The 24,396-nt window shown below is 40.9% G+C and overlaps 1 protein-coding gene and 1 long non-coding RNA gene across 14 annotated transcripts in view; one reads left to right on the top strand and one right to left on the bottom strand.

The window, feature by feature from the left end:
* The window catches only part of TRPM3 (transient receptor potential cation channel subfamily M member 3), a 1,070,052-nt gene that overhangs the window by 970,841 nt on the left and 74,815 nt on the right, over positions 1 to 24,396 (top strand). For 9 of the 13 annotated variants that reach the window (XM_027549457.1, XM_027549458.1, XM_027549453.1 and 6 more), the window contains 8 exons: positions 145 to 195; positions 7,398 to 7,433; positions 7,589 to 7,729; positions 9,082 to 9,111; positions 9,899 to 10,188; positions 10,826 to 11,054; positions 13,319 to 13,486; positions 18,142 to 18,282. In XM_027549457.1, the coding sequence (XP_027405258.1) occupies positions 145 to 195; positions 7,398 to 7,433; positions 7,589 to 7,729; positions 9,082 to 9,111; positions 9,899 to 10,188; positions 10,826 to 11,054; positions 13,319 to 13,486; positions 18,142 to 18,282 (1,086 nt within the window). The remainder of the gene's footprint in view (positions 1 to 144; positions 196 to 7,397; positions 7,434 to 7,588; positions 7,730 to 9,081; positions 9,112 to 9,898; positions 10,189 to 10,825; positions 11,055 to 13,318; positions 13,487 to 18,141; positions 18,283 to 24,396) is intronic. The other 4 variants (XM_027549451.1, XM_027549447.1, XM_027549448.1 and 1 more) reach the window with 1 other exon arrangement.
* On the bottom strand, positions 7,737 to 24,185 carry LOC113897112. The gene is made up of 3 exons (XR_003512263.1): positions 23,883 to 24,185; positions 9,504 to 9,589; positions 7,737 to 7,873 (listed from the first exon to the last, which is right to left on the bottom strand). It is a non-coding gene; the product is annotated as an uncharacterized LOC113897112 (long non-coding RNA).

Raw genomic sequence — 24,396 nt, 5'->3', positions numbered from 1 at the left:
AAGACAGGTACAACTGAGCAACTAGAACAAGGTTCATCTGATGAACTGCCCCTCCACCAGAAACCCTCCCTCCAGATCCTTCTTTCCTTGCCAATGAGAGCCCCTGCCTAGCAAAACCATTTGATTCTTCTTTATTGTTTTCAGAGACATGGGCCCTCAAACACATTGTACCACTTGGTCAGGGATGTCAAAAAGGTAAGAACCCTCTGGACTGCAGGTCGGAGGCTCTGTCTTGACTGCTTCCTGTGATTAGAAAGTGCCTGTTTTGCATGAGCTGCCGGAGTATTCCTGTCCCTCTCAGAACCCCCTCATTTCTGGACACGGTGTGCGCGTTTGTCTTTTAACTCTGAGACATCTCTGCTTCTGATGCAGCTGCAGTTTTATTGCCAGTCTCTGTGATTTTAGATGCTTTCACTGGACATAATGCTTTGGGATAGTGGAACTCTAGGCTTTCCCCCCATGCTGTGTGGATTTATGCCATTACCTGTATTTTCCCATCTGCTCCTCACGTTTGCGGAGCTCATTTCCATGCCATCCAACCGACCATGAAAGGCGTATTTATTTACTAGCTCCTGATACAGTGTATCACTGCCACTTCTTAGCATGACACAGTATAAGCATAGCTCAAAAAGTCTCAGAAAAACAGAGACTACAACACAAATATACATTCCATTCTGTTAACACTTTATTTTCTCTAATATATTTTTTCACATTCATCATCCAGTTTGATGGGGGTGGGGGAAAGTCAATTGGTTTGGGTCTAGTAGGTTTATTCCCAATTTAGAAATGAGGTTGAAACACAAGGAGGTGAGAACTATTTTGAGTGGTTAGTAAGGAGCTAGAATTAGAACTCAGATCCTTTAATAATCATTATTATTATTATTAATTGGAGAAGGAAATGGCAACCCACTCCAGTACTCTTGCCTGGAAAATCCCATGGATGGAGAAGCCTGATAGGCTACAGTCCACGGTGTCGCAAAGAGTTGGGCGAAGTAAAATGGTACCTAAGGTTTAGTGATGACTAAGTGTGTGACATTAATCTGAGCTTTCTATGTGTCTTATCTTATTTCATCTTCACAAAAATTATATGAAAGTAATTATTTTACTATTATTATTTTTATTATATAGTGTTATCCCCATTTATAGATGAAAAAATGAGGCATAGAGAGGTTACATTTAATCCTAACCAGGTGGTGGTTCTTTTGCCCTGTACAAACTCTTTCCAAGGTAGCTTCAATTCTGAACCCTTGGCCGGGTTCCCAGAAAATGACGTTTTCATTCCAAAAGTTAAAAATAGGCGGTGGGACTTCCCCTACCCCATATACATGCACAGACGCACACACACACGTATACCCACCTACCAGTTGGTCACAATTCTTTGCCAAGTCCATAGGACATACTCAGAAAAATCTATGAAGTGAGGTTAAAAAATAAGAGTACCACTCCTTCATCTCATAGGAAGTCATAAACTAGAACTACCCTTTAGGTGTCCTGTAGTCACGTACTAATTTTTCCTTTGAAAGGCCAAGCAAAGGCCCTGGGGCTACTTATAATATACTACTAACCAGTTGGACTTTGCTGGTAATGAGTAAAGGCTACAAAAAGCCTTCTTCTGATGGCCCTTAGAAACTTTCCTCTCACCTCCACACAATCCTACTGAAAAATTTCTCATCTGTGCGAGTGAGTGAAGCCTGTAGTTCCTTCAAAGCAAGGGAAATAGAGGCTGTGCCATCTGTACATTTTACCAACATCACACCTTTCCATGGCTTGCCCCCATTTCAAGCCATAAGCTTGTCTTCCTATTTAGTTTAATTTATCTTGGCTTAAAATTGCCTGGAAACTAAATAGAGGGAAGTATCTCAGAAGATAAGGTGTATACACCCAGCATATATTCTTTGTCAAGGCACTTGTTGTTCATGTTCAATAAAATGTTTTAGTTTTTCTCAAATTATAAAAAGTAAAATATCCCCCTTATCTTAATCTAGTCTGTGTCCCTGAAGGAATTATGAGGCTCTCTGAAGAGACAGCTGTGCATTTGTCCTTCTGTCCCAGTCACTGGCCAGTCCAGGCCTTCAGAGTTGCTCATGTGCCTCCATCACCCAGTTTCTCAGTGTCTTGCTTGATTTTCAGAGATTTTTACAGTTAGGTTCTACTGAATCTAAATGATCAAAGCCTGTCCTAATAGGTTCTCTTCCTCTTTCTTTTTTCTGAAACCCTATTAACTGCCTCTTATATTTGCTTACATTTAGTAGAAGACATGTAGAGTGTTTTTAAAGTATGGTTTTATTTAACTTCTTAGCTAAAGGTGTACCTCAAAAATAATATAAACTCACTAGAAAGGACAGGATGGTAAGAATTTGGAAGGAAGGACTATCAGTTAAGAGCAGTTTTATTTCTTTTTCAAATGTGATCCCAATACCAGAGCAAGAATATTGTTATATAAGGATTCGTTTATTTACTAATTTAGTAATGGGGAAAAAATGATAACAGATCACTCAGGATAGTACTGAACTTACTTAGGAACAATTTTTCTTGAGAAAAAGAGACTGCCAGTGTGGCTGGGAGAAATGAAAGCCTTTGTCTAGTTTCTTCTCTTGGGAAGAAATAGGGACAGGAAATGCAGACTCCATTTATTTCTATGATAAAGGTGAGTGTCTGACTACTGGAGAGCAAGAATCACAATGGTAGTCAAAGGAGCTGGCAGTGTCTACATTCTATGGGTCAAAGGAGCTAAAAATGAGGTTTTTCTGTTTGTGTTTTTTTTAAGAAGTGAATGAGAAAGAAATTAATATTGGTGCACATCTTCTTCAGAAGGTTTCAGATGACTTCCAGAAATTTATGCCAATAAGATATGCAAAATCTACAAAGACGAGGTTTAAAATGCTAAGAAAATCTTGATCAGTTCAAACAATTTTCAAAATTAAGGAACATAATAATTAGCATATGTGTGTGCTTTACAATTATAGGACTTTATGTACATATTAGTTGATTTAATCTATTATGACAAAAAATTGATCAGTGATAAGTACAAAATGAATGCTGTTCAAAAGTTAGAAACACAGCTCAGATCTTACACATAATGTTTGGTAATCTGTCTATTAAATGTAAATAACACTTATGAACCCAGAGAATACATTTAGGAATTATCATACCATCACTAAGTTAACCAGGATATCTCCAAGTCCAAGTATCCTTTGAAATCAACAGAATTGAACGTGGCGGATTTGAAGCTAGTTTCAAAATCTCTAATTACTTCTCTCAAGAAAGCAATCTAAGAGTAGTGAAATAGAGTTAGTATTCCACATCAACCAGAAATTTAAAATGATACCAGCCAACCCAGTTCCCTGAGCCATTTTCGTGCATAATCCATTGGATGTATCAATGCTTTCATATTAAACCAGAGTGGCCTGAGTCTGTCTGCTTTTCCATGAAATCTAACTTGCATTTTAGTAGCTGTCTGCTCAATTTGTGCCTCTGTATGTTTTAAAGGTAGTTTTTCTTTCTTAAATTAAATGTACTAATACTTCAGATTACCTGAATTATCCCTCCCCATAAAGAAGGGTGATATTTGAACATTATATAGGAAGAGAGGTGAAATTGTGATAATAAAATTCATCTATATGGGAATCAAGACCCAGCGCTTTGCAGGATTTTAAAGCAAAAGCATTTCAGACACACTGTGGTAAAGAAAGGACGTTTTCATAACTCCATCTGCTAAATTTATGCAAATTTACCAAAGCATTCTTAATTTTTAAAAGAACGGTTGCCCAGTCTACTGCCGTGCCACACGTTGAGGGAGTGTCCTCTTTTCCCATGAATTTTCACCAGGATGGTCTTTTCCCCATTCTCCCTTAGTAAAGCTGACAAGCAGCTATCATTTTATACCTTGCATATATCAGAAGGACACAGTCTTCTTTGAAGGCTTGTTATGAGTTTCAAAGAAAAAATTTTCCTAAACAGCTGAAATCTGATAGTGATATCATGAATTGACATCTGAAAAGCAGAGTGCATTTATAAAAGCATATCTAATAAATGAATTCAAATTATTATTTTAATTAAAAGACATCCTTAGGCATGGCACGGATTAAAATTTAGCTTCAGAGTCGTGGCTCATGGCATGAAAAAAGACATTTTCAAGTTGTCAAATTTACCTATCCATGGATCAAAACCTCTCTATTTTACTCTCTGGATCGAATTATTTGAATCCTGTGGCTTGCTATGTGTTGTTAAGGCACATAGCAATGAAATGGGAAATAAGTGTTCAGGTTTTACCAGTTACCAAGTAATTACCATAAAGGGGGAGCAGGGAATAACAGAAACAGCAGGTAGAATGAATATTACTCCAGGATATTGACTTCCTGTTTGAAAAGGAACCGAGCAAAGGAAGACTCCTCCAGAGGTTTTTGGACATTACCTGTGGAATACGAGGTGGCATTTTTTCTTTTTTTCAAAAAGGAAGTGGATGTTATGAGTACAACTGTATCCCTACGTAACCATTTACCCTCCCTTTTCTCTAAGCCTCTATCTCTACTAACCAAATTCCAGGGATTATTGGAAACTGCCTCAACTCTGCAAGCTCTGGACAGGTCTTTGCCCAGTGACCTGGCAGCAGAGATATAAGAGCAGCCTGCCAGGTAGTGATCAAACAACTGAACCTTTAGAAATAGAACCTTGAAGGAACTGTGTCCACATTGCCTGTTTTCAGAGCACAAACTGAACCAAGTACAGAGAGACCCCTCATTGCCTTGGGTTAGGTGACCATCGCCTTCTTGCGGTCAAACAGAATTCAGGCTAGTTCCTTTCAGGCCATCGCTCAAAGCTCAGTAAACCAGAATAGTCACAGAATCTTTTCTCCTGCTTCAGACCAGACTATACAAAAATCACTCTGAAATAATCAAGCTTTATATAAGAAGTCTTTAGGAAAAGTATATTCCATCACCTATTTTGGTAGTAAGTAAACCTATCAGCCCTTTATGAATTTGCATAAAATTCTGCAAAACATCACCAACGTTTATAGAATATTTGCAATGTTGCCCCTTAAAATTTTTTATTTATTTTGAATTTTACTATTATCTCTTTCCTGACAACCCATTCTTACATCTCAAAAGCGTAAATATCATCATTCAATATTGGTCTTCAGGCAATATTGATTCTTGTTCTTAGAATTCAAACTGATGTTCACACATGGTTTCTCAAAAGAAAATATATAGGTAATAGGCTCACTATTACCCACATTTTAAATTTAGAAAATTGTTACAAGGTTTAAAAATAGGCACAAATTCATAGACTCACTATGATTGTTGTTCAGTCGCATTACAGTAAACCTTTGTTGTGGTGGGGCGGGGGTGGCGGGAGGTCCTGAAACCTGGCACTTGGGCATTACAGACCATAAAGGACATGGAGTTCAGCCCCTTTTACTGGGAAGAAAACTGAGGCCTTGAGGGAAAGTGGATGATTTGTGAAGGATGGACAGAATTCAGAACAGTTGACACGCAGCCAGTGCTCTTTCCCCTGCCAGCCTCACAGTGCCAAGGAAAATAGCACAGATGGGGTGAGCCTCCTCTGCAAGTCACCCTTGTAGCAGCCAAATGCACAGGAGATGAGGCTGACCCACACATGCCCAAAGCAGCTCTGGGGCACTGCTAATAATAGCCTCGCATGACTGTCCAGTAAGAGCCAGACAATATGGAAACTGCAATCTTGTTAACCTGCCCAAAATAATGGATAAAAAGGGTTGCACAGGTAACATTCTTAAATTCAGTTTAGCACTTATAGAAAGGACAATACATGAAAAGTTACTATCTTAAGTCTTTCCCTAAGTTCTGTTTTAAAGGAACCGGATGATTTGGTCTTTCTTGATAGCCTGAGGATAGCTAGAGCTTTCCCACCCAGGAATGACTGGGTGGGAATGTTACTGAGAATATAATACTGAAGAACCCCAAATTGAGACTTGATCCCAAATACATTGATTAATTTCAATGTTTTACTTATTCACGTTTTTACCCCTCCTCCCCAAAAATATCTTGAATGCCTACCATACACCAGGCATTGAGAATGTGAAGATAAATAAGACAATTAAAAGTAGGAAGTTACAAGTTTGATGGTAAGATATAGTTGGCCACCTCTGATTCTAATTCCCTTTCAGATGATTGTTCTTGCCCATAGGAAAGCTCAGTAAGGATAATTGAGACCCACCTTCATAAGCTAATTCCCTAGTGACAATGATTATCTTCGTACACTTTGAATTTCCCAATGCTGCTATGTAACCCCATCTGAACTTTATGTAGTAGACTCAGAATCACCTGGACAGCTCATAAAGTGCATAGCCTCTCATACTTGAAGCGAGACAGGGTCCAGACCTTTGCAGAGTCACCACATTTCCCCGGTGGTTCAGATGCCACAAGGCTAGAAAACTACCACGACTGTTATGAGCCGTTTCCATGAAGTAGCAGGAATTTCACATAGCATCCTGAATGCATCCTCCATTAAAGACAAATCCCAAAGTGGATGCAGTCCTCCGGCCCCTCCAAAATAAATCTAAGAATACAGTGTGCCAGGCTTCCTGCACATGTGGCACCTCTTCCATTCATGGTACAGAGCACCAGGGAACTAAACCTTTCAGATAGTGAGATTTGATCAGCTGTACCCTTTGGAACTCACTGTGAGCTCAGAATTTCCCACAAACAGCTAATTCTTCCATCACCTAACAAAGCAAAGGTTTTCCTCAGGCTACACAGAGGTCCCTTTTGAAGTAGAAACCAATAATGAGAAGATAATAATAATAACTCTTCTGTTTTTGCACCTATATGTATAACATTAAACTTACTCTGTCGCTCTAGATCTTTAAGAAGCACTATTCTCTGAAAGAAAATATGAAAAACCTCTTTAATTTTGGAGAAATAAAATATTCTATTGATAAAACTTCTCTTATTTCACCCTTCTTTCTTCTTTAAACAGAAGTGATGTTCATAAAAGTCTTTGTCATAACATCCATCATGCTCTCCTTTTATTAAAAAGGTGCCAATTTTTAAAAAATTGTTAATAGAAGTTTTGTATAAAGGATATTCAAGCTCTCAGCATATTTCACCTGATGCAGTCCCTGGTAATAACAACTACTTTCTGGAAGGAGTCTTCACTTAGTGAGCATGAAGAAATAAATGATCAGCAAGAGGCCAGTAACAGGCCCGGGTCCGAGGCAGAGCAGTGAAGGGGTCTGGGGGAGCATCTGGGAACCTAGTTCCTTAGTGGCTGGGAGTGGTAGAATTTGCCATTTGTGTTTCTTTCTGCTACACTGGTGTTTTTTTCTCCCCAGCTGAAGACTTGAATAAATATTTTGATTTTCTGTTATTGCCGACGATTACTGCATCTTCTTATTTAACTTATGTCTTCTTTCCAAGCGAGAATATCCAGGTTTCGGTTGGATCTATTTTAAGGTGAATTGATTAACCAGCATAATAATACATTAATATGTTTCTTTTTAATTATTATTATTATTTTAGTCTAAAATAGTTACAGAACACACGGAGTAGAATCCCTAGTAAACCCCCTTGTCTCTTGGATGTGTGTGTGTTCCATTCTTCCCTGGTAGGGGAACCTGCCCCCAGACTACAGAATCAGCCTGATCGATATTGGCCTGGTGATCGAGTACCTGATGGGAGGGGCTTATCGCTGCAACTACACGCGCAAGCGCTTCCGGACGCTCTACCACAATCTCTTTGGCCCAAAGAGGGTGAGGCTGGCTCCAATTCCATTTCCTGGCTTCTGGGGAGGTCTAGGATGCAGTAGATTTGGAGTGTGGCTGCTTCCTTGTCTGCAAGGGGGAAATCAGATAAGAAGGCAGCTGTCCTGCCTCTTCTTCCCTCTGCCATCAAATCTGTTTAAAAAAGAAAAAAAATGTACTGAGTGTTACACTCTTTCTTCTTCTCACTAGATCCAGTTCAAATCAGAAACTGGCATTGAAAGTGAACTTTTTTAGCTTTTATACATGCTGTGAATTGAGATGACATGCTCAACTTCTAAATAAGTCTTTTGGTACATTAAAAAAAAGTAGTTTTTTCATTTAAAAAAGTAAACCTTAATGATTGGAGAATAGTAATTATATTCAAATAATCAGACGGTAAAGAATCCATCTGCAATGTGGGAGACCTGGACTCGATCCCTGGGTTGAGAAGATTCCCTAGAGCGGGACACGGCAATCCACTCCACTATTCTTGCCTGGAGAATCCCCGTGGACAGAGGAGCCTGGCAGGCTACAGTCCACGGGGTCACAAAGAGTCGGATACCACTGAGTGACTAAGCACAGCACACAGCACAATCTTATCTACTTTATCAGTGTTCAAGATTTTTGGTCTTGGGATCTATCCATACCTTTAAAATTATTGAGGACTCCCCCCCCCAGTGGTTTTTATCCATGTGAGTTCTATTTAGCTCTATAATTTGCTGAGATGCCTTCTCTTCCACCTTGGTCTGCACGTGTTTTGCACATTCCTAGTGTGACCAGCGGTGCTGCTATGTGTGCTTACACTTACCATGCCACTGAGTGCCCTTTGACCTCAACAAATGTCCCTCTGGCCCCATTCACCCTTGCTCTACTGGTCAGCAGCAAAGAGAGATAGCCAGCATGAATCATCTCAACATATAATATTTCTGAATAATACCCCAAGTCTCCATATTGCAGCAGTCTTTCAGAGGTTTGAGGAACACCTCATCGTTTGATTGAAAGTCTCATTGTTCACTCAAGTGCTTGATGTCTAGAAGATGTCGACCAAGCAGGATGGTTTTAGAAAGATGGAAAAAATCTTGGTCTATAAAAGAGATTATAAACCTGCAGGGTCTACCCTTTAGGCAATCTCATTATACCTCTCTAGTTTCCTAATTTTCTGTAATTCACCAAAGTCACTAAATTTGTAATTCTCTTAGAATTTCCATAAAGAGCTTCCCCTGTGGTGTTTTATTTAGTGAAATGAATAAATGCTATACAGTACAATAGATTTGTTCCATTACCTGTTTAAGATACATTAGGATTCTTTTCTTACCTCTATAAAGAAAGATCTAACTTTGTGCATAAAATTTTTTTAACAGCCCAAAGCCTTGAAACTGTTGGGAATGGAGGTAAGTGTTTGTTCAAATTATTAGTGTCAATTTTTTATTCTCTTTATTACATGTTTTAAATATATATATGTTCATTCCAGTGGTAGGACTTAGTACATGATTCTAAAATAAGGAAGTGACATTTTTCCCGGTGACAAGGGGGTAGTCACAGTAGCTTTGAAAATTCTATCATGAGGTTATATTAGCATTGCAAACAAAAATAAATCATATTTGAAATACTAACTTGAAAACCAAGAAAGCATATAGGTTCCAGTAAGTGAAATCTACTCATGGGTGCTTACAAATGGCAACAGACCCAAAGGCCAGAAATTCTTCACAAATGCATCTAATGAAGTATGCAGAAACTCGAGACAGAGTATCTGTCTCCCATCTTCTGTTCATGTGGTTATTACCCTATATCCAGTTGCAAGTATAGGATGTCCTTGTGCTTTCAGCAGAAAGGGTAATGCTGTCCATCACGAGGTACAAATGACCCTACCTGTAGAGGAAACGAATAGATGAAAGTTTTGTTTTGTTTTTTAAAAAGTCCATTGAGAAAGACTTGTTTAAAATTAAAGTCTTAACACTGACATGTTCTCATAGGACTGTGCTTCTGCATTTATTATAGCTTGTTTTAAAGTTAGGCATGCATGAACTTGTGAGTTCTTTTAGAATAGAAGCTAGGATAGTTCATTTCTTTCTGTATCTATCCCAGGGCTGGGCTAGTAGCAGATACACAGGAACTATTTACTGAATTGATTGGATTCATTTCTAAGTTCATCTCTATGCTTTTTCCCTAAAATTACAGGATGATGTTCCCTTGAGGCGAGGAAGAAAGACAACCAAGAAGCGTGAAGAAGAGGTGGACATTGACTTGGATGACCCTGAGATCAACCACTTCCCTTTCCCTTTTCATGAACTGATGGTGTGGGCCGTCCTGATGAAGCGGCAGAAGATGGCCCTGTTCTTCTGGCAGCATGGCGAGGAGGCCATGGCCAAGGCCCTGGTGGCCTGTAAGCTCTGCAAAGCCATGGCCCACGAGGCTTCTGAGAACGACATGGTAGATGACATCTCTCAGGAGCTGAACCACAACTCCAGGTTGGACAGTCCCACAAATGGGGTGGTCAGGGGAAGAGAAGGGAAGATGGGCCCCAAACACTGGTTGTCTGAGCTACCCAGTACTTTAAGAGGAGGCAGTATCAACCCGATGGTGCACACAGAAGATGGACACAGACAGTTAACATCTGTGGTACACAGTGCTAGATACAGAGGTACACACAGATGCATAGATTTCATTTCATCCTCTCAACTGCCCCAAGAGGTACGTCCCCTTAAAATACATATTTTACACCTACAGAAAATGAGACTGAGAATTTATGTAACTCGCCCAAGATCACACACTTGTGGTTAACAAGGCTTAACTATGAACTGAGGTCTGTTGCATTTAAGAAAATACACTGTACTCTGATTTGTGGATCTGCCTCACCCATCCGTATGCCTTGAATCTGGGGCCCTGAGTGCAGGGATCATGACTAATTTGACTTACACCCCCATTTCTAAACTCCATATCTGGCACACAGTAGATGCTTAATGGTGTTGGCTGGGTGAATGAATGAATAGACTAGACCCCATGAGGAACAACTAAACCACACACGGCTTGGCCATCGGGTTGCCACTTTCATCATCTAAGTCTCCAAGATCGCCAAAAGACAGCTCCTTATGCTCTCTCTTTCAGGGACTTTGGCCAGCTGGCCGTGGAGCTCCTGGACCAGTCCTACAAGCAGGATGAGCAGCTGGCCATGAAACTGCTGACGTATGAACTGAAGAACTGGAGCAATGCCACGTGCCTGCAGCTTGCGGTAGCTGCCAAGCACCGTGACTTCATCGCGCACACGTGCAGCCAGATGTTGCTCACAGACATGTGGATGGGTCGGCTCCGGATGCGCAAGAACTCAGGCCTCAAGGTCAGTGCTCCCAGAAGGCTCTGTCAGCTATGAGGCCCAGGGGTTGGTGGGAGTTTTCCAAGCCAAATCTGCAGTGGTAGTAGGTGTCCTCTTAACTCAGGAGGGGACTTCTAAGCCCCACCTATGCATCAGAATCTTCTGTATAATTGGGCTTTTGTAAAGTATGGAAATGAGGGCCAACCCCAAATTCTGCTAAATCAGAACATCTAGGTAGGACTTCCTGCCAGTCCAGTGGTTAGGACTCCATGCTTCCACTGCAGGGGGCACCGGTTTGATCCCTTGTTGGAAAACTAAGATCCCACCTGCCGTGTGGCCAGACCAAGAGGAAAAAAACAAAAAAAAAGAGCCTCTAGAGATAGTATGCATAGACAGTAATATTTCTCAGAATACCCACAGGTGACAATCACACACCGGTACCATAGAAGGTACCATTTACTCTGTCACAAGCCATGCTACACCAGGAGACACTTACCTGGACAACCTTTTACCTCCATGCAAGCCTGAACACCTTGGCCCTCCCTTGGCACCATGTCATAAAGAGACACTGGCTCCTATCAGCTAAACTTAAGACATTTTTTTAATGAAATAAAAATGAGATAGATTTATATGTAAAGATGCTGCCAGATAATCCTGATCTATTCTTCAGTGAAGAAAAACAAGTTGCAGACCAATATGTAGCCTGAGACCATATTTTGTTGTTTTTTAAAGTGCATGTACAGGTATAGTTCTATCCATATAACTTCATATTTTAAAAAAACAAAAAGGATACACAGTAAGCTTTTTGTAGTGCTTATCCCTGGGTTGAAAATATAAGAAATAGGATAATCAATGGCTTTCGATTTTTTTATGTTTTCTTCTGTGTTTTACAAGGAAAACATTAAACTGAAAGAGTTTTTTAAAAGACAAAATGGGGAAAGGAGGAGATTGAAAGAATGTTTAAAATGCTTTATTTGTTTAGTTTGTAGCTGTTGCAACTGAAACCAGCCAGGCTTATATTTACCTAGAACAACCTGATCTAGGTGACTCTGAGGTCAGCCCAAAACAAAAGGGCCACCAAACCAGAGCAATCTGCTGACACCACCCTGATAGAACCAGCACCTCTCCCCTACCCACCCTGTCTGTGGGATCTTGGCCCAGAGTCACAGAAGGGTTCCATGAAGTGGGTCATGGGCATTCCAGCACCACACTACAAACAATGCCAAAACTGGCTCTCAGCTCTGAGGACAGGGTGTCATGTGCCCTGAAGGCTGCCAGGCCTGCCATCTGAGCCTTCCCAGGCCTGCCAGGCACCCTGAGGCAGGGTCACCACTCTCCCCTTTCCCTTAGCTGCTCTCAAGTCCCTGGGCACTGAAGCACAGGCTGTCCTTGCCTCCTTACTTGAGGATCATTTTTACTTGCCCTTTATGGCCTCTCTTAGCCCGTCATGTTGGTACACTTTCTTCAAGGAAGGTTGTACTCAGAAGCTTGTACATAAACCATTTTGGGATTGAGGGAAGAGATGGGAGAAGATTTAGGAAGCACAAATCAGGTGTCAGAAACTTGGTCCTGGGAAACAATAAGGTTCTGGATCTCTCATGTGCTTGGTAGTGAAACACAGTGCTGGGCCTCCTGGGGCGTGGTGCAGGGGGCTTCTCATAGTGATACAGAGCCCGTGTGTGTGTGTGTGTGTGTGTGTGTGTGTGTGTGTGTGTTACTGCTGGATAATACAAAATGCTGAGGGATGCTAAAATGAATAACGTGCTTTCTTAAACAGATTTTCTTGAGGTCAACTTAGGACAGTATTTTTTACAGAGATAACCAGATGATACGTAATCAATTCCACTTGGCATATTAGTAAATAAATGCCAGTGGACATAACATATGAATTGATTTCACAGAGCTAAGTGTTATCACGCTACTAACTGGGAATCTGAATTTTTTCCTATATTTGCCTTGGGTAGGGTCTTTTTCCTCAGTTTCCTCTGTGCAAAGTAGGTGTTAATTGGGTAAGATGTATTTGAATAAGATGCTTTGTTTTGCCAAAATCAGACTGAGCTACTGTGAGTTAACAGCTCCCAGTCACGTGGGCAGAAGGAATTCTCTTAGCATGAATGGGCTTAGTTATTCAGATATGCAGGTCCTCACTCTGGGCACACCCAACACTCCTACACCCACACATGCCCACAAACACAGACCCCACACCCCAGGTGTTCTGATTCTAAGCAACCACCCTTATCTTAATCCTTTAAATGTGATTATTATTATTATCATTATTATTGCTTTAGGTAATTCTGGGAATTCTACTTCCTCCTTCAATTCTCAGCTTGGAGTTCAAGAACAAAGATGACATGCCCTATATGACTCAGGCCCAGGAAATCCACCTCCAAGAGAAGGAGCAAGAAGAACCAGAGAAGCCCACAAAGGAAAAAGATGAAGAGGACATGGAACTGACAGTAAGAAAAATCTATGCTGTTATTATTGGAGGGGAGAACCACTAACCCCCTCTCCCGTGGATATGACTTAAGATTTAGTAACTCTCGGGGTCACCTTCCCACCAGTTACTTCCATTTAAGTACTGAGAGCAGGGTATTATAAAAGTGTCTTCTCGAGGACTTCCTCGCTAGTTCAGTGACAGGTTCAATCCCTGATTAGGGAACTAAGATCCCACATGCTGTGTGCTATGCATCCTCTCCGCCCCCAGAAAAAGTGTCCTCTCTATGCTCAAGTAACTAAAGGGACTAATTCTAATCCTTTGGCCAGGATAAGTGGCACTCAACAACCCAGTGAAATTCAAAAGCAACACACTCTGAATTTTCCAACCAGGCGATACTTTATAAACAACCAGGTGATGTGGCAGTCTTAGCACATGAAGAGGAAAGGGAATCTGATTTGGGAGCAGTCGGCTCCACTGAGCTGAAACTGTTGTACTGATCAGAAGCTAAGCCTTTATCTGTCTTCGAGGTCAGGCTCACAAATGGAGGACTAATTGAATTTTGAGGTTTGTATGGAAGGCTTTTATTAGCTCTTCCTGGTATAATTATAGAGCATGGATCCTTTGTTCTGTAGGGGGATTGGGGGCAGCTGGGCATGGGACAGCTTCCCACAACTCTAACTGGAGAGCAGTGTGACTGCCACTGGATTGTATTCAAAGTCTAAAAATATCACAGGCTGTTAAAGGGACAAACAAGGCTTCAGAGCTTTGGTGACATAAGGCAACAACTCCTTAGAACTTCCTGGATATCCCCCAGCCTCCACCATCACTCTGACCAGTGACCGTGATGAGCCAGAAGAAGTTGTTTGGGGAGAAAATAAAAACTGGTTTTGCTCAGGTGACAAAACGCCTTTGCATTATTATCCTCATGGGAACACCCTGTGAATTGTTTTTCCTCCAGATAAATGCCCTTTCCTTCCAGCAGGTTCTTCTTAAAGATCTATTCACAGGCACATTCCCAGCCCCAAGTACAACAGTGTATAAGCATCAGGCCACAGCTTTTCACTCACTGAGTTGAAGTCCAGTGTTTGCTTTCAGTTTCAGGATCCTTCTATAAATCAGTGGAGGCATCTGCTTCCCTCTATGTTAGGATCAAATGACTGTCTTCCTAAATATCTGACCTTAATTTTGGCCTCTGAACCCCTTCAAGTATAGGAAATCATATTTTGATCATTAGCAGAAACATTGGTGGTAGTAATATCGAATCTTTATTAAATACTTCAGCAGAATCCTGCCCCATCACCTATTCACAGTAGGACCTCAGGCACAGTTTCTTAACCTCTAATATGAGAATAACAACATTATTATTAATAGCTCACAGGTACATGTAAACAATGTGAAAAGCTTACATGTAACTAATGTATACTTGTGCCTATCATGAGATAAATGTTTGTTAATGTTGTTATAATGGTGTTAAATGCTTTACTTAACTCATGGAATCCTCAGAGCAAGTTCGCAAAGTAGGTACTACTGTTATACCATTTTACAGATGAGGAAGCTGAGATTCAAGATAGGTTAAGTGGCCCAAGGTTATCCACCTAATTAGTTCCAAATTAGTTTGACATGGCCTTGACTTTGGCGTACATCCTAGGAGGGCTCAAAGTAGGAAACTAGGAAGGTAGTCAGAAGCTAAGGCAGTATTCTTTCTGGTTGGGTCTCAAGGAGGAAAACAGAGACAGCTCCCTCTCCTGCTCCGTTCAGAGTTTTGAGGATCTGATGTTTCAAGAAGCCACAATGAAAGGTGCATCTCTGGACTGAAAGCAAATTTTGCTTCCCAGAGAATAGCCCCTGCTGTTGCCTACTGAGAACCCAAGTAGAAGATACCACAGTAGCATTAATGCCTGAGCTGATTCTCCACAGGCTAAAACAGCAGGGAGAATGAAAGGAAGGAAGGGACTAATGGGCTGGCAAAATCAGAGTTGGACAGCACCTTTTTTTAATGTGGTGCTTCTTTAGACCCTAATGACAAGTTCTGTTACTGCTGGGCCACTGGTCTCAGCTCACTCTGGATGATGCAACTGGAAAATGCAACTTGTTGACAACTCCACTGCCTTCATAGGACTGATATTTGAGCTTCTGTGTTAAACCGATGTATCCTCTCTTGGAATAGAACATTTTCCCTTGGCCCTTCCAAAGCTGTACATGAAATATCAGCCTCAGTTTGCTTCAGTTTAATAGCCTTCAATAGCTTAGTTCACCTCAAAGGATCTTTCCCAGACTTGACATCGGTGTCCAGCCAGCAAAGATTCTGAAATCCGTGTTGTGCAGTCTTGTGTGTATTCGACCCTGTTGCAATCTGCTTTAAGAAATGTAGCCAAAGGAAATGTTTGACTGCTGGAAAAAGAAATAACAAAATCAGCAAGTTAAGCTGCTTAGGCTGGAATTAATGAAATGCCAAAAGTGCTTTACTTAAACCTTGAAGGACAAGCCTCTCAGAAATGCACTCACTTTGAAATATTTTTTAATATTTACGGCAAAATAGATTGTCCTTTATTTTTGTTTTACCTGCCTTGCCAGGTAAGTGTCTTGAATTTTGCCTGATAAAGTCTCAATATATCCAGAGACCAAGGGCATTGTTGTAACTGTTGAAAAAGCCACTGTCCCTAGAGTTTACCCCAAGATGCTATTCTCTGAGATGCCTAAAACGCTCCAGGCTGCCTTTACTCTCATCTAAGTGTCTACCAAAATGTATTTTGACCCTGTATTTTTGAGCATATAAATAAACAGAAGTAGGATAATTGTGTCACATAGGTTATAAATTATAGAAGGCAAATATCATGTACCTTTAGAGTTTCTTGAGGTTAATGATCGATATTTGTAGAACCCTATTGCTGTCTAGTGTTTATCATGAAGATTGATTCAGCTAACTGATCAAAATAAATACTTAGATAGGCCATAGTATGGAGTCTAACTTATTCATTAGTTCAAGGTAGTTTTCCAGCCAGAGGGTCAATAAAGGAATGGAAATTACCCTCTCCTGTAATTCTCTGGTTACAGGTAAATCATGTATGATTGTTACATATTTAAGTAAAGTGAATACTTGAGGTAATGACAGAAATAGTTGAAACTAATATTTCATATTGTGGGTAAGGTGGTTTAAAGCCAGAACCAACTGTTGGTTGTCTCCGTTACCAACTTCAGGGTAAATTATTTTGGTGATTAGATCTTCAATTTTAAACCCTTATTCCTAGTACTTTTTCTTCTCCCAAGCCCTTGTCAGTCTCTGAGTAGTTGTAAGATTCTACCCTGTTCTCACACTTAATAAAAATTTCCTTTGCCAAACATTGTAGAACTAACCTTATTTAGAACAACATAGAAAGAATTAAAGCCAAGAAATATGGTATAATAGATCCCTAATATCACACTTTTTTCTGGTGAGAGATCCCAACTAAATCATTTCAGTCAAGAGAATCTGAGAAAGTCTTAGTTCACTTTAAAGACCAGCTAATATTTACTGGGGCTTCCCTGATGGCTCAGTGGTAAAGAATCTGCCTGCCAATGCAAGAGATGTAGATTCGATCCCTGAGTAGAGAAGATCCCCTGGAGAAGGGAATAGCCACCCACTCCAGTATTTTTGCCTGGGAAATCACATAGACAGAGGAACCTGGCAGGCTACAGTCCATGGGGTCGCAAAAACGTCAGACATGTCTTAGCAACTAAACAACAACAATATTTACTGAGCACCTATTAAATGCCAGATGCTGATTGATTTGTAGACCAACCCTCTATCAGGTGCTATTACTACCCTTATTTTACAGTTAAAAAAACTAAATCTCAGGTTAAAATAATTTGCCCAATGTGCCACAGATGCTAAGTGTCCAGATTAGGACCAATCTTCTTTGTCAATGCCTGCCTTTTTTCAAGTTCTGCCTTTTTTGTGATGTTTAATCACTGTTGTTCCTGCTGCTGTCAATAGTGAGAAGGAAATAATTGATTTAAGGAAATCTGCAACAACTTAAAAATGAGGTCCTTTTCAAGTCAGGCCTGACTTCTAGTCCTGCCTGATTGACTCTCCTACGCAGAGGAATGTAGTGTGCCCGGGAATCACCAAATTAAGGCTTCACAGGGTTTGAAATCAGGAAGCCAAGGCATATGCCTAAAAGTTGAATAGATGCTCCTAACCTAAGCTCAGGCACTTCAGATACCTAAACCTCTTGAATGTCCATAACCTTTGGACAAATAAGGCATTACTAGTCTAAGGTACCCTTGACTTAAGAGTCATTAGCATGAGTAGAGAACCCAGACCTGCCTGTCTCATGATAAAACAAAAAAGGGGTTGGGAGGAATGAGAGGTTCCTGGTCTTTCCAGGTTATACTTTTTCTGTCTCTCAGAACTTTGGGTATCTTCCAACACCTCATCTTCCAGAGGTTCCAGGGAAGAAGAGACGAGAACAATCAAGAAATATCCTTAAGGCCTTCCATCCCAGGCGAAGGATATACAGATTCTATGTATAATGCAAATGCACACCTAGGGAAGGCACGATCTCCAAATCTCTGAGGACCCTGAACAAAGCTCTCAGGTTCTGGGAACACACTTTCCCATCTGTAAAATGAGCATGTTGAACTGCCTGCTCTCCAGAACCCTGCTGTGATGCTATGGGTCCTCTTCCACCGTAGGCGATGTTGGGAAGAAACAACGGGGAGTCCTCCAGGAAGAAGGATGAAGAAGAAGTTCAGAGCAGACACCGGTTCATCCCCCTGGGCAGAAAAATCTATGAATTCTACAATGCACCCATTGTGAAGTTCTGGTTCTACACTGTAAGCATCTTTCCTTTTCTCCTTTTTAATGGATGGCCAACAAAGAGCCAACGTCAGTTTCTTATGCACCTGGGTGGTTTCTTCCACAAGTCATAATATAAGGACCACACAGGCAGGAATAACAGTCCTAAGACCTTGCTTTTTCCTATAGCTTTGCAAGATCTGTGGAGCTTGTGAGGCAGCTTCCACAGTTTCTATATTTCTCCTCCTTCCAGAAAATAAAGGAAATGGTAAAAGAGCTAACAGAAATAGAAATGAGATGAATATGAGTCAAGTCTAGAAGGGAAATAGAGGTCCTTTTACAAAATGCTTCCATGTTCTGGATGGATGAGTGCTGGATCAGAGTTGCCTATTTTAGATGTCAATCCTGGTTTTAGGGGGACCGTTGGTGGGCTGAGCAGAGTGTTAGAAGGAAAACCACTAAAGATGGGGATCAGAAGTGTGTAATTACTCCAAATATAATACGTCATCAAACAATCTTTCTTGCTCTGACGCAAGCAACATGCAAACAAAACAGCAAAAAACATGTAAAGAAACCTACAATCACAGCAAATACTGTCCAGTGAGCATACCCTGCAAATATTTTCTGCCCACAAGATGAAAGATTATCCCTGAAATAGCCTCCTGATAGGGGAGAAATGGCCTGACTGCTAGTTTTCTGCCTCTGTTTTTCATGATATTTTAAGCTTAAGGTAAGTTTTGACCCAGGTCATTTCTGCTGCTCTCCAGCCACTGTGGAGTGGTGCCAGATGAAAAGTAGTGCATCTGCATTTTTGGCCTTTCTCACAACCAGCTACACACCAGTCACTTGAGTCAGCAGCAGGATAATCCGAGTCTGAGGCCGAGATGACGCAAATGACTAGATGAGGTCCTTTTTGTGTGGTCCTGTGTGCTGACACTCAGTGATGACTTTAAGCCAGGCTTTCCCAACCTCATCACTATTGGCATTTGGGGGCAGAATAATTCTTTGTTAAGGAGGGCTGCCCTGTGCATTGTAATATGCGGAGCAGCATCCTGGCCTCTGTCCACTAGGTGCCAGTAGCAGTCTCCAACCCCAAATGTGATAAACATACTGTCTGAGACATTGCTAGATGTCTCCTCTCGGGGTAAATGGCACATGTTGAAAACCACTGCTTTAAAGCACACCCTTAAAAGAGGATGAGAAAGTATCAAAATATAAATAAAGTAAAAAGAAGTAAAAATTTTAATTTGTTAACATTAAAAAAAGAAAAATATTCTCCCCTCCAAAAAAATAACTGAGGGATGCAAAAATCATTTCTATTTATATATTGCATGCAGATATTTGTTATTTTCTGACAACCAGTGGCAAGCATGGACTTTGGAGTCAGACAGCCTAAGTAGAAATCCTGTCCGGGCCTCTTTATTATCGTGTGACCTTAAGCAGTTTACTGTAACACTCTGTTCCCAATTTTCTTACGATGAGGATAATAATAGTACCTGCTTTATAAGTATTGGTAAAGATTAAATGTGTTAAAATATGTAAAGTACTTAGAACAGTGCTTGGAACACATTAAGCATAAGATAAATGTAACTTGTTATTCCTAGGCTAGACCAATTGCACAGCAACAGTGTTTTATTCATCCGTCCACTCAACAATGATAGACTATCATTTATTGAATACCTACTATGAGGCACTCTGCTAGGTGCTTTATATATACTTTTCCTAAACTAACAGTTTTATCAAGATAATGTTTTTTATCGTATTTTATGCCCAGGTCTGCCCTTTCTCTTATATTAGACTGCTTTAATTGTCTCAGCCTAGGTCAGAATTTGGCAAACCACAGCTCATGGGTCAAATCCAGCCCACGGCCCATTATTATGGCCCGTGAGCTAAGAGTGTTTTTTATATTTTTAAAGAGTTAGAATAAAACCAATTGAAGATGAATTTGTCACACATGAAATTCACATGTAATTCATATGTCCATAGATAAAGTTTTACTGGGACACAACCCAACCCATTCATTTACCTATAATCTGGCTGCTTTTATGCCCCAACTGTTGAGTTGGTCACTTGCAATAGAGACCATTTGACCCACAAAAACCTTAAACTATCTTAACTATCTGGTCCTTTATAGAAAATGTTTACAGATTCCTTTTCTAGAGCATAAAAGAAGCCAATAGAAGTAGTAGTTTCAGGAATATCTATCACCTGTATAGAGTACGTGATTCTTTTATCCTTCTGAGTCATCTTTTTTTTTCCTTGTGTTCTGTATTAATTTTAACTTTCTTGATTTTTCTAGTTCCCTTCACGTAGCTGAGGCAGTTTGTTAGCCACGAATATTTTTAGATCACAAATGCTCTGGCAATGGTTCTGAGCCTTATTCACATACTGGAATCACCTGCAGGCTAAGAAAAAAAAAAAAAAAAAACACCTGGGTTCTATTTAATCTATATTTTAAAAGATTCGTGGGTTCTTTTTCCTGGAGATTCTAATGTTGTTGGTCTGGGGCACAGCCTAGACATCAGGATATTTCAAAGCTCCCAAGTGGTTGTAATGAGTAGCCAGGGATGAGAACCATTACTCTAGACAAAGGGCTGAGTTTTCAGCCTGGTATTTCTTAAACTTCCATGATGATAAAGGATTGTATTAGAAATGCAAATTCCTGACCCTATCATAGCCCTACTAAATGAATCTCCAGGGAGGAGCCTGAGAGGCTCTTTTCAGTTCTCAGGTGAGTCTTATAGTCTGGGAAGCACAGGGCACACTGCTTTCCTTGTACAATATACTGCAGGTTGTGGGGCTACCTCTTTGAGAAGGGGGGGAGGGCATGTGTCCAGCTCCTTTCTTCATGGCTGACTGGATTACCCTCCACATACTCCTTAGACCGATGTTCCAATTATGTCCAATTGTGTTTCCACAATGATTTCCAGAAATCCATGTGCACTGACAAAGCCCAGGCCTCAAGGAAGTAAATGGAGATGTAGAGTGGCAATTGTGAAATGCAGCTGTAAATCAAAGGGCCCATTTGCTTTTGTTTCTTGTCTGTAAGAGTAGTTCCCACCCCAATTTCCAAAAGTATCCCATTCTACATTCCCAAGGTTCTGAAAGGTAAGGCACACCTCACTTCCACATAAAGTGAGTTCCTGTCTTAGCAAGTTTCCAGAGAGCAGGTTGAGTCCTTTTCTGTTCCAGCTGGTTCCCAGACTGGCTTGTGTGAGAGCCTGTTCCTAGGGCCCAGTTGGAAAGGACACCAGTTCAAGGTACCAGTGGTGCCAGGTCAGAGGGCACCACTGTGCTCTGGGCTTTTCCAGCAGGAGCAGACTCCTTCATCTGCTGACAGCATGCAGCCCTTCCACTCTCTTGTGGCAGTAGGAAAAGGCCCGGGAAGAAATGAGGAATGGCCAAGCCCCACCAGGGACCCCCAGGCAGCTTCAGCAGGCTTTGGTTGCTTACTTTTCATACTTTAGAAGTCATGCATCTTGGTTAATGGAAATTTTATAAAAATACATAAGTAAATAGATTCTTAAAGGATTCCCACTAACCTAAGAATCATAAGGTTATGTTTCTTTTCAAAATTATGGAATTCTACCCACAGCCTGTTAAAGCTTACAGGATATATACAAGTATGTATATATATGAATATATATTCACACATACACCCACAACCATTAAACCATGTTCTGTTAGGGTAATGTGCAGCAAGGCCCCCTGAATGTTAGCGAGTTCTAGGAGAGGTTTTTTCTAAGACAGCAGCCAGTCCTCTATTGTACCATTGAAACATATTCAAAGCCCTATTTTTGGAAGTCCATATTTTGAGAGTTGTCCCCAAATAGTATATTGCAGCTTGATATTGGAAAGGAAAGCATTGTAGAGTAGTTATGATTTAAAAAATAGGCAGGAGCTAAAAGAGAAGGTCCTGGAGGAAGCATAAGCCATGAGGTCAGTTTAAAAAACAAAAAAGAACAGAGGTATGAATAATGAACAGGGGTAAAAAGGAAGGACTGAGGTAAGCAGAGGTAGAAGAATAGAAGTTTCTTGAAAATAGAGGTGCATAATAATATCAGCCACCATTCAGTGGGCTGCGTCAGGAGAGAGATGCATATTCCAGTCTCTCTGTCCTTGCAAAAGCTCTGCAGGGTCAGTTGCAAATATCTCCATTTCACAGAAGGAGTCCCAGGCAGGCGAAGTGATTTGCACAAAAAGATACAGCTGACTGGAGGATTTTTAAATCCAAGTGTCACTGACATCTACATTCCTTCCACCAAACACTAGTCCTTCTGCCAAACAAGTACACTGTACCTGTATTTACAGGACAGAGGCAGATTGAAGGAGTTATTTAAGTATTAAAATGAAGAGGTTCTGGAAGAATTGTGTGTGTGTCACTGGGCCTACTTATGACGAGAGAAGATAATGGTTCGGAAAGTTTTGCAATGAAGTAAAATGACAAAACCTGGGTGGTTAACAAGGCCCACCAGAAGCAGTGGAATTTGATCCAACAAGGAGAAAGAAGCAACTAAAAAGAGAAGGGTTTCAGGTCAGAAGGAGGCTGAGAGTATATTTTAGCATTTAACCATTAAAGTCCTTTCCTTGCGTTTTGTAAAATACAGAACTCACAGGGACTAGAGAGTGGATGCCAATGTATAATGGTAAACAAGAACCGTATAAAACAAATTACACCTTAAACACCATCCTATACGTTTCACACTGAGTAGACAAGATTCTTTTCAGGTGAGGTTTTCATAGTGTGCTAATGATCTCAATGTGGGTGGGGTAGGAACTAAAGCGTGGTTATAAAGAGTAGTCCTTGGGCGGGGTGGGTGTACAGGAGTGAATCTCGCAAGAAGAGAAGGAGCTCTGCTGACTCTTCAGCATCTGTTCAGCTGCCCTCTCACTTTCATACGTGATCTCCAACATGTATATGCATATGCCGGCCCTTCGAGAGATGAGAAATAGCTGTGTCTGTAAATCCATCAACATAACAAGGTCTCAGAAAATGTCTATAAGTCTTATTCAGGATCTGTGTATTCATTTGTTTTTAAAAAGGAAAGGGAAGGAGGGGGAAGATGAAAAAGAAGGGGAGACAAAAAAAGGGGGGAAGGAAAAAACACAGAAAAAGAGAAAGGGGGAAGGAAAAAAGAAAATGGGAAGCAAAAACGAAAGGGAAGGGGGAAAAGTAAAGAGGAAGGGAAAAAAGAAGGAAAGGCGGAAGAGAAAAAAAGGGGGTAAGGAAAGAAGAAAAGAGGTCCATTAGGAGAGAAAGCATTGTTTTTCTAGCTCTGCAGGGCTGCCAGTACCCCTGTGTCCCCAGCCAGGCTGCATGTTTTTCCACCTTCTAAGCAGCCTCCAGGGCTCCAGAATCACCCTGTACCTCCAGAATTCTCAAGGTCTCAATCCTTTTGCCCACACCATTTCCTATTCTTTGCTAAGCTCTAAAGAGTGCAGATTTGAATTACTCACTCAGTTCCTATTCACAGCCCCTGAGGCCCCTAAAGTTAGCAAGTACAATACTCAACTTGAAGCCTCACCTAGAAAAGGCTTAGCTCTTTGCCACTGCCCACGCTAGAATGAATTTTTTCCTCAGCCTCTTACGTAAGAGCCTCGCCAGCCCTCCCTCCTACTCTCCACTCACTAGACATACCTGAGTCCTCCAGTGACAGTCACCAAATCTGAACCCTGAGGAGTATTCCTGGGACACACTGCCACTCAGCCAGTTCCACAGGGTTCAACCTCCAGTGTTCATGCCTCGTGAGAATTAAATCTCACTCCAAGTCACAGTCAGCCTCGCAGGCTCATTCTTTCCTATACATTGCTTGTCTTCTCTTGCTTTGTTTCAAAGGAGAAACCAGGAAGGACTATCCTAGCTTGGATAGGACAGGAAAGTCGTGCCAGGGATGAGGTAAAACCCTCCCAGGGTACTGCCAAGCAAGCACATTAAGATAGAAGGGGAAAAAAAAAAAAGTAAACACAGAAGAGAATTAAAGTGGGGCTCCAGGGAAGTCTCGGCTATTTTTATGTTGTTTTCACCAATATACAAGTATAGCATGTGTCTGCCTTTCCTTCTTCTAGACATTTAATCTCGTGGCATTCTTTAGGCAAAAATTCACTGTGCTGTCCTGGTTCAAGGACCCAAGCCTCATATCTAAGCAAGAGCA

Source organism: Bos indicus x Bos taurus, chromosome 8 (assembly GCF_003369695.1).
Source record: "Bos indicus x Bos taurus breed Angus x Brahman F1 hybrid chromosome 8, Bos_hybrid_MaternalHap_v2.0, whole genome shotgun sequence".
Lineage (NCBI taxonomy): Eukaryota > Metazoa > Chordata > Mammalia > Artiodactyla > Bovidae > Bos > Bos indicus x Bos taurus.
This window is presented reverse-complemented; position numbering and strand designations above follow the sequence as displayed.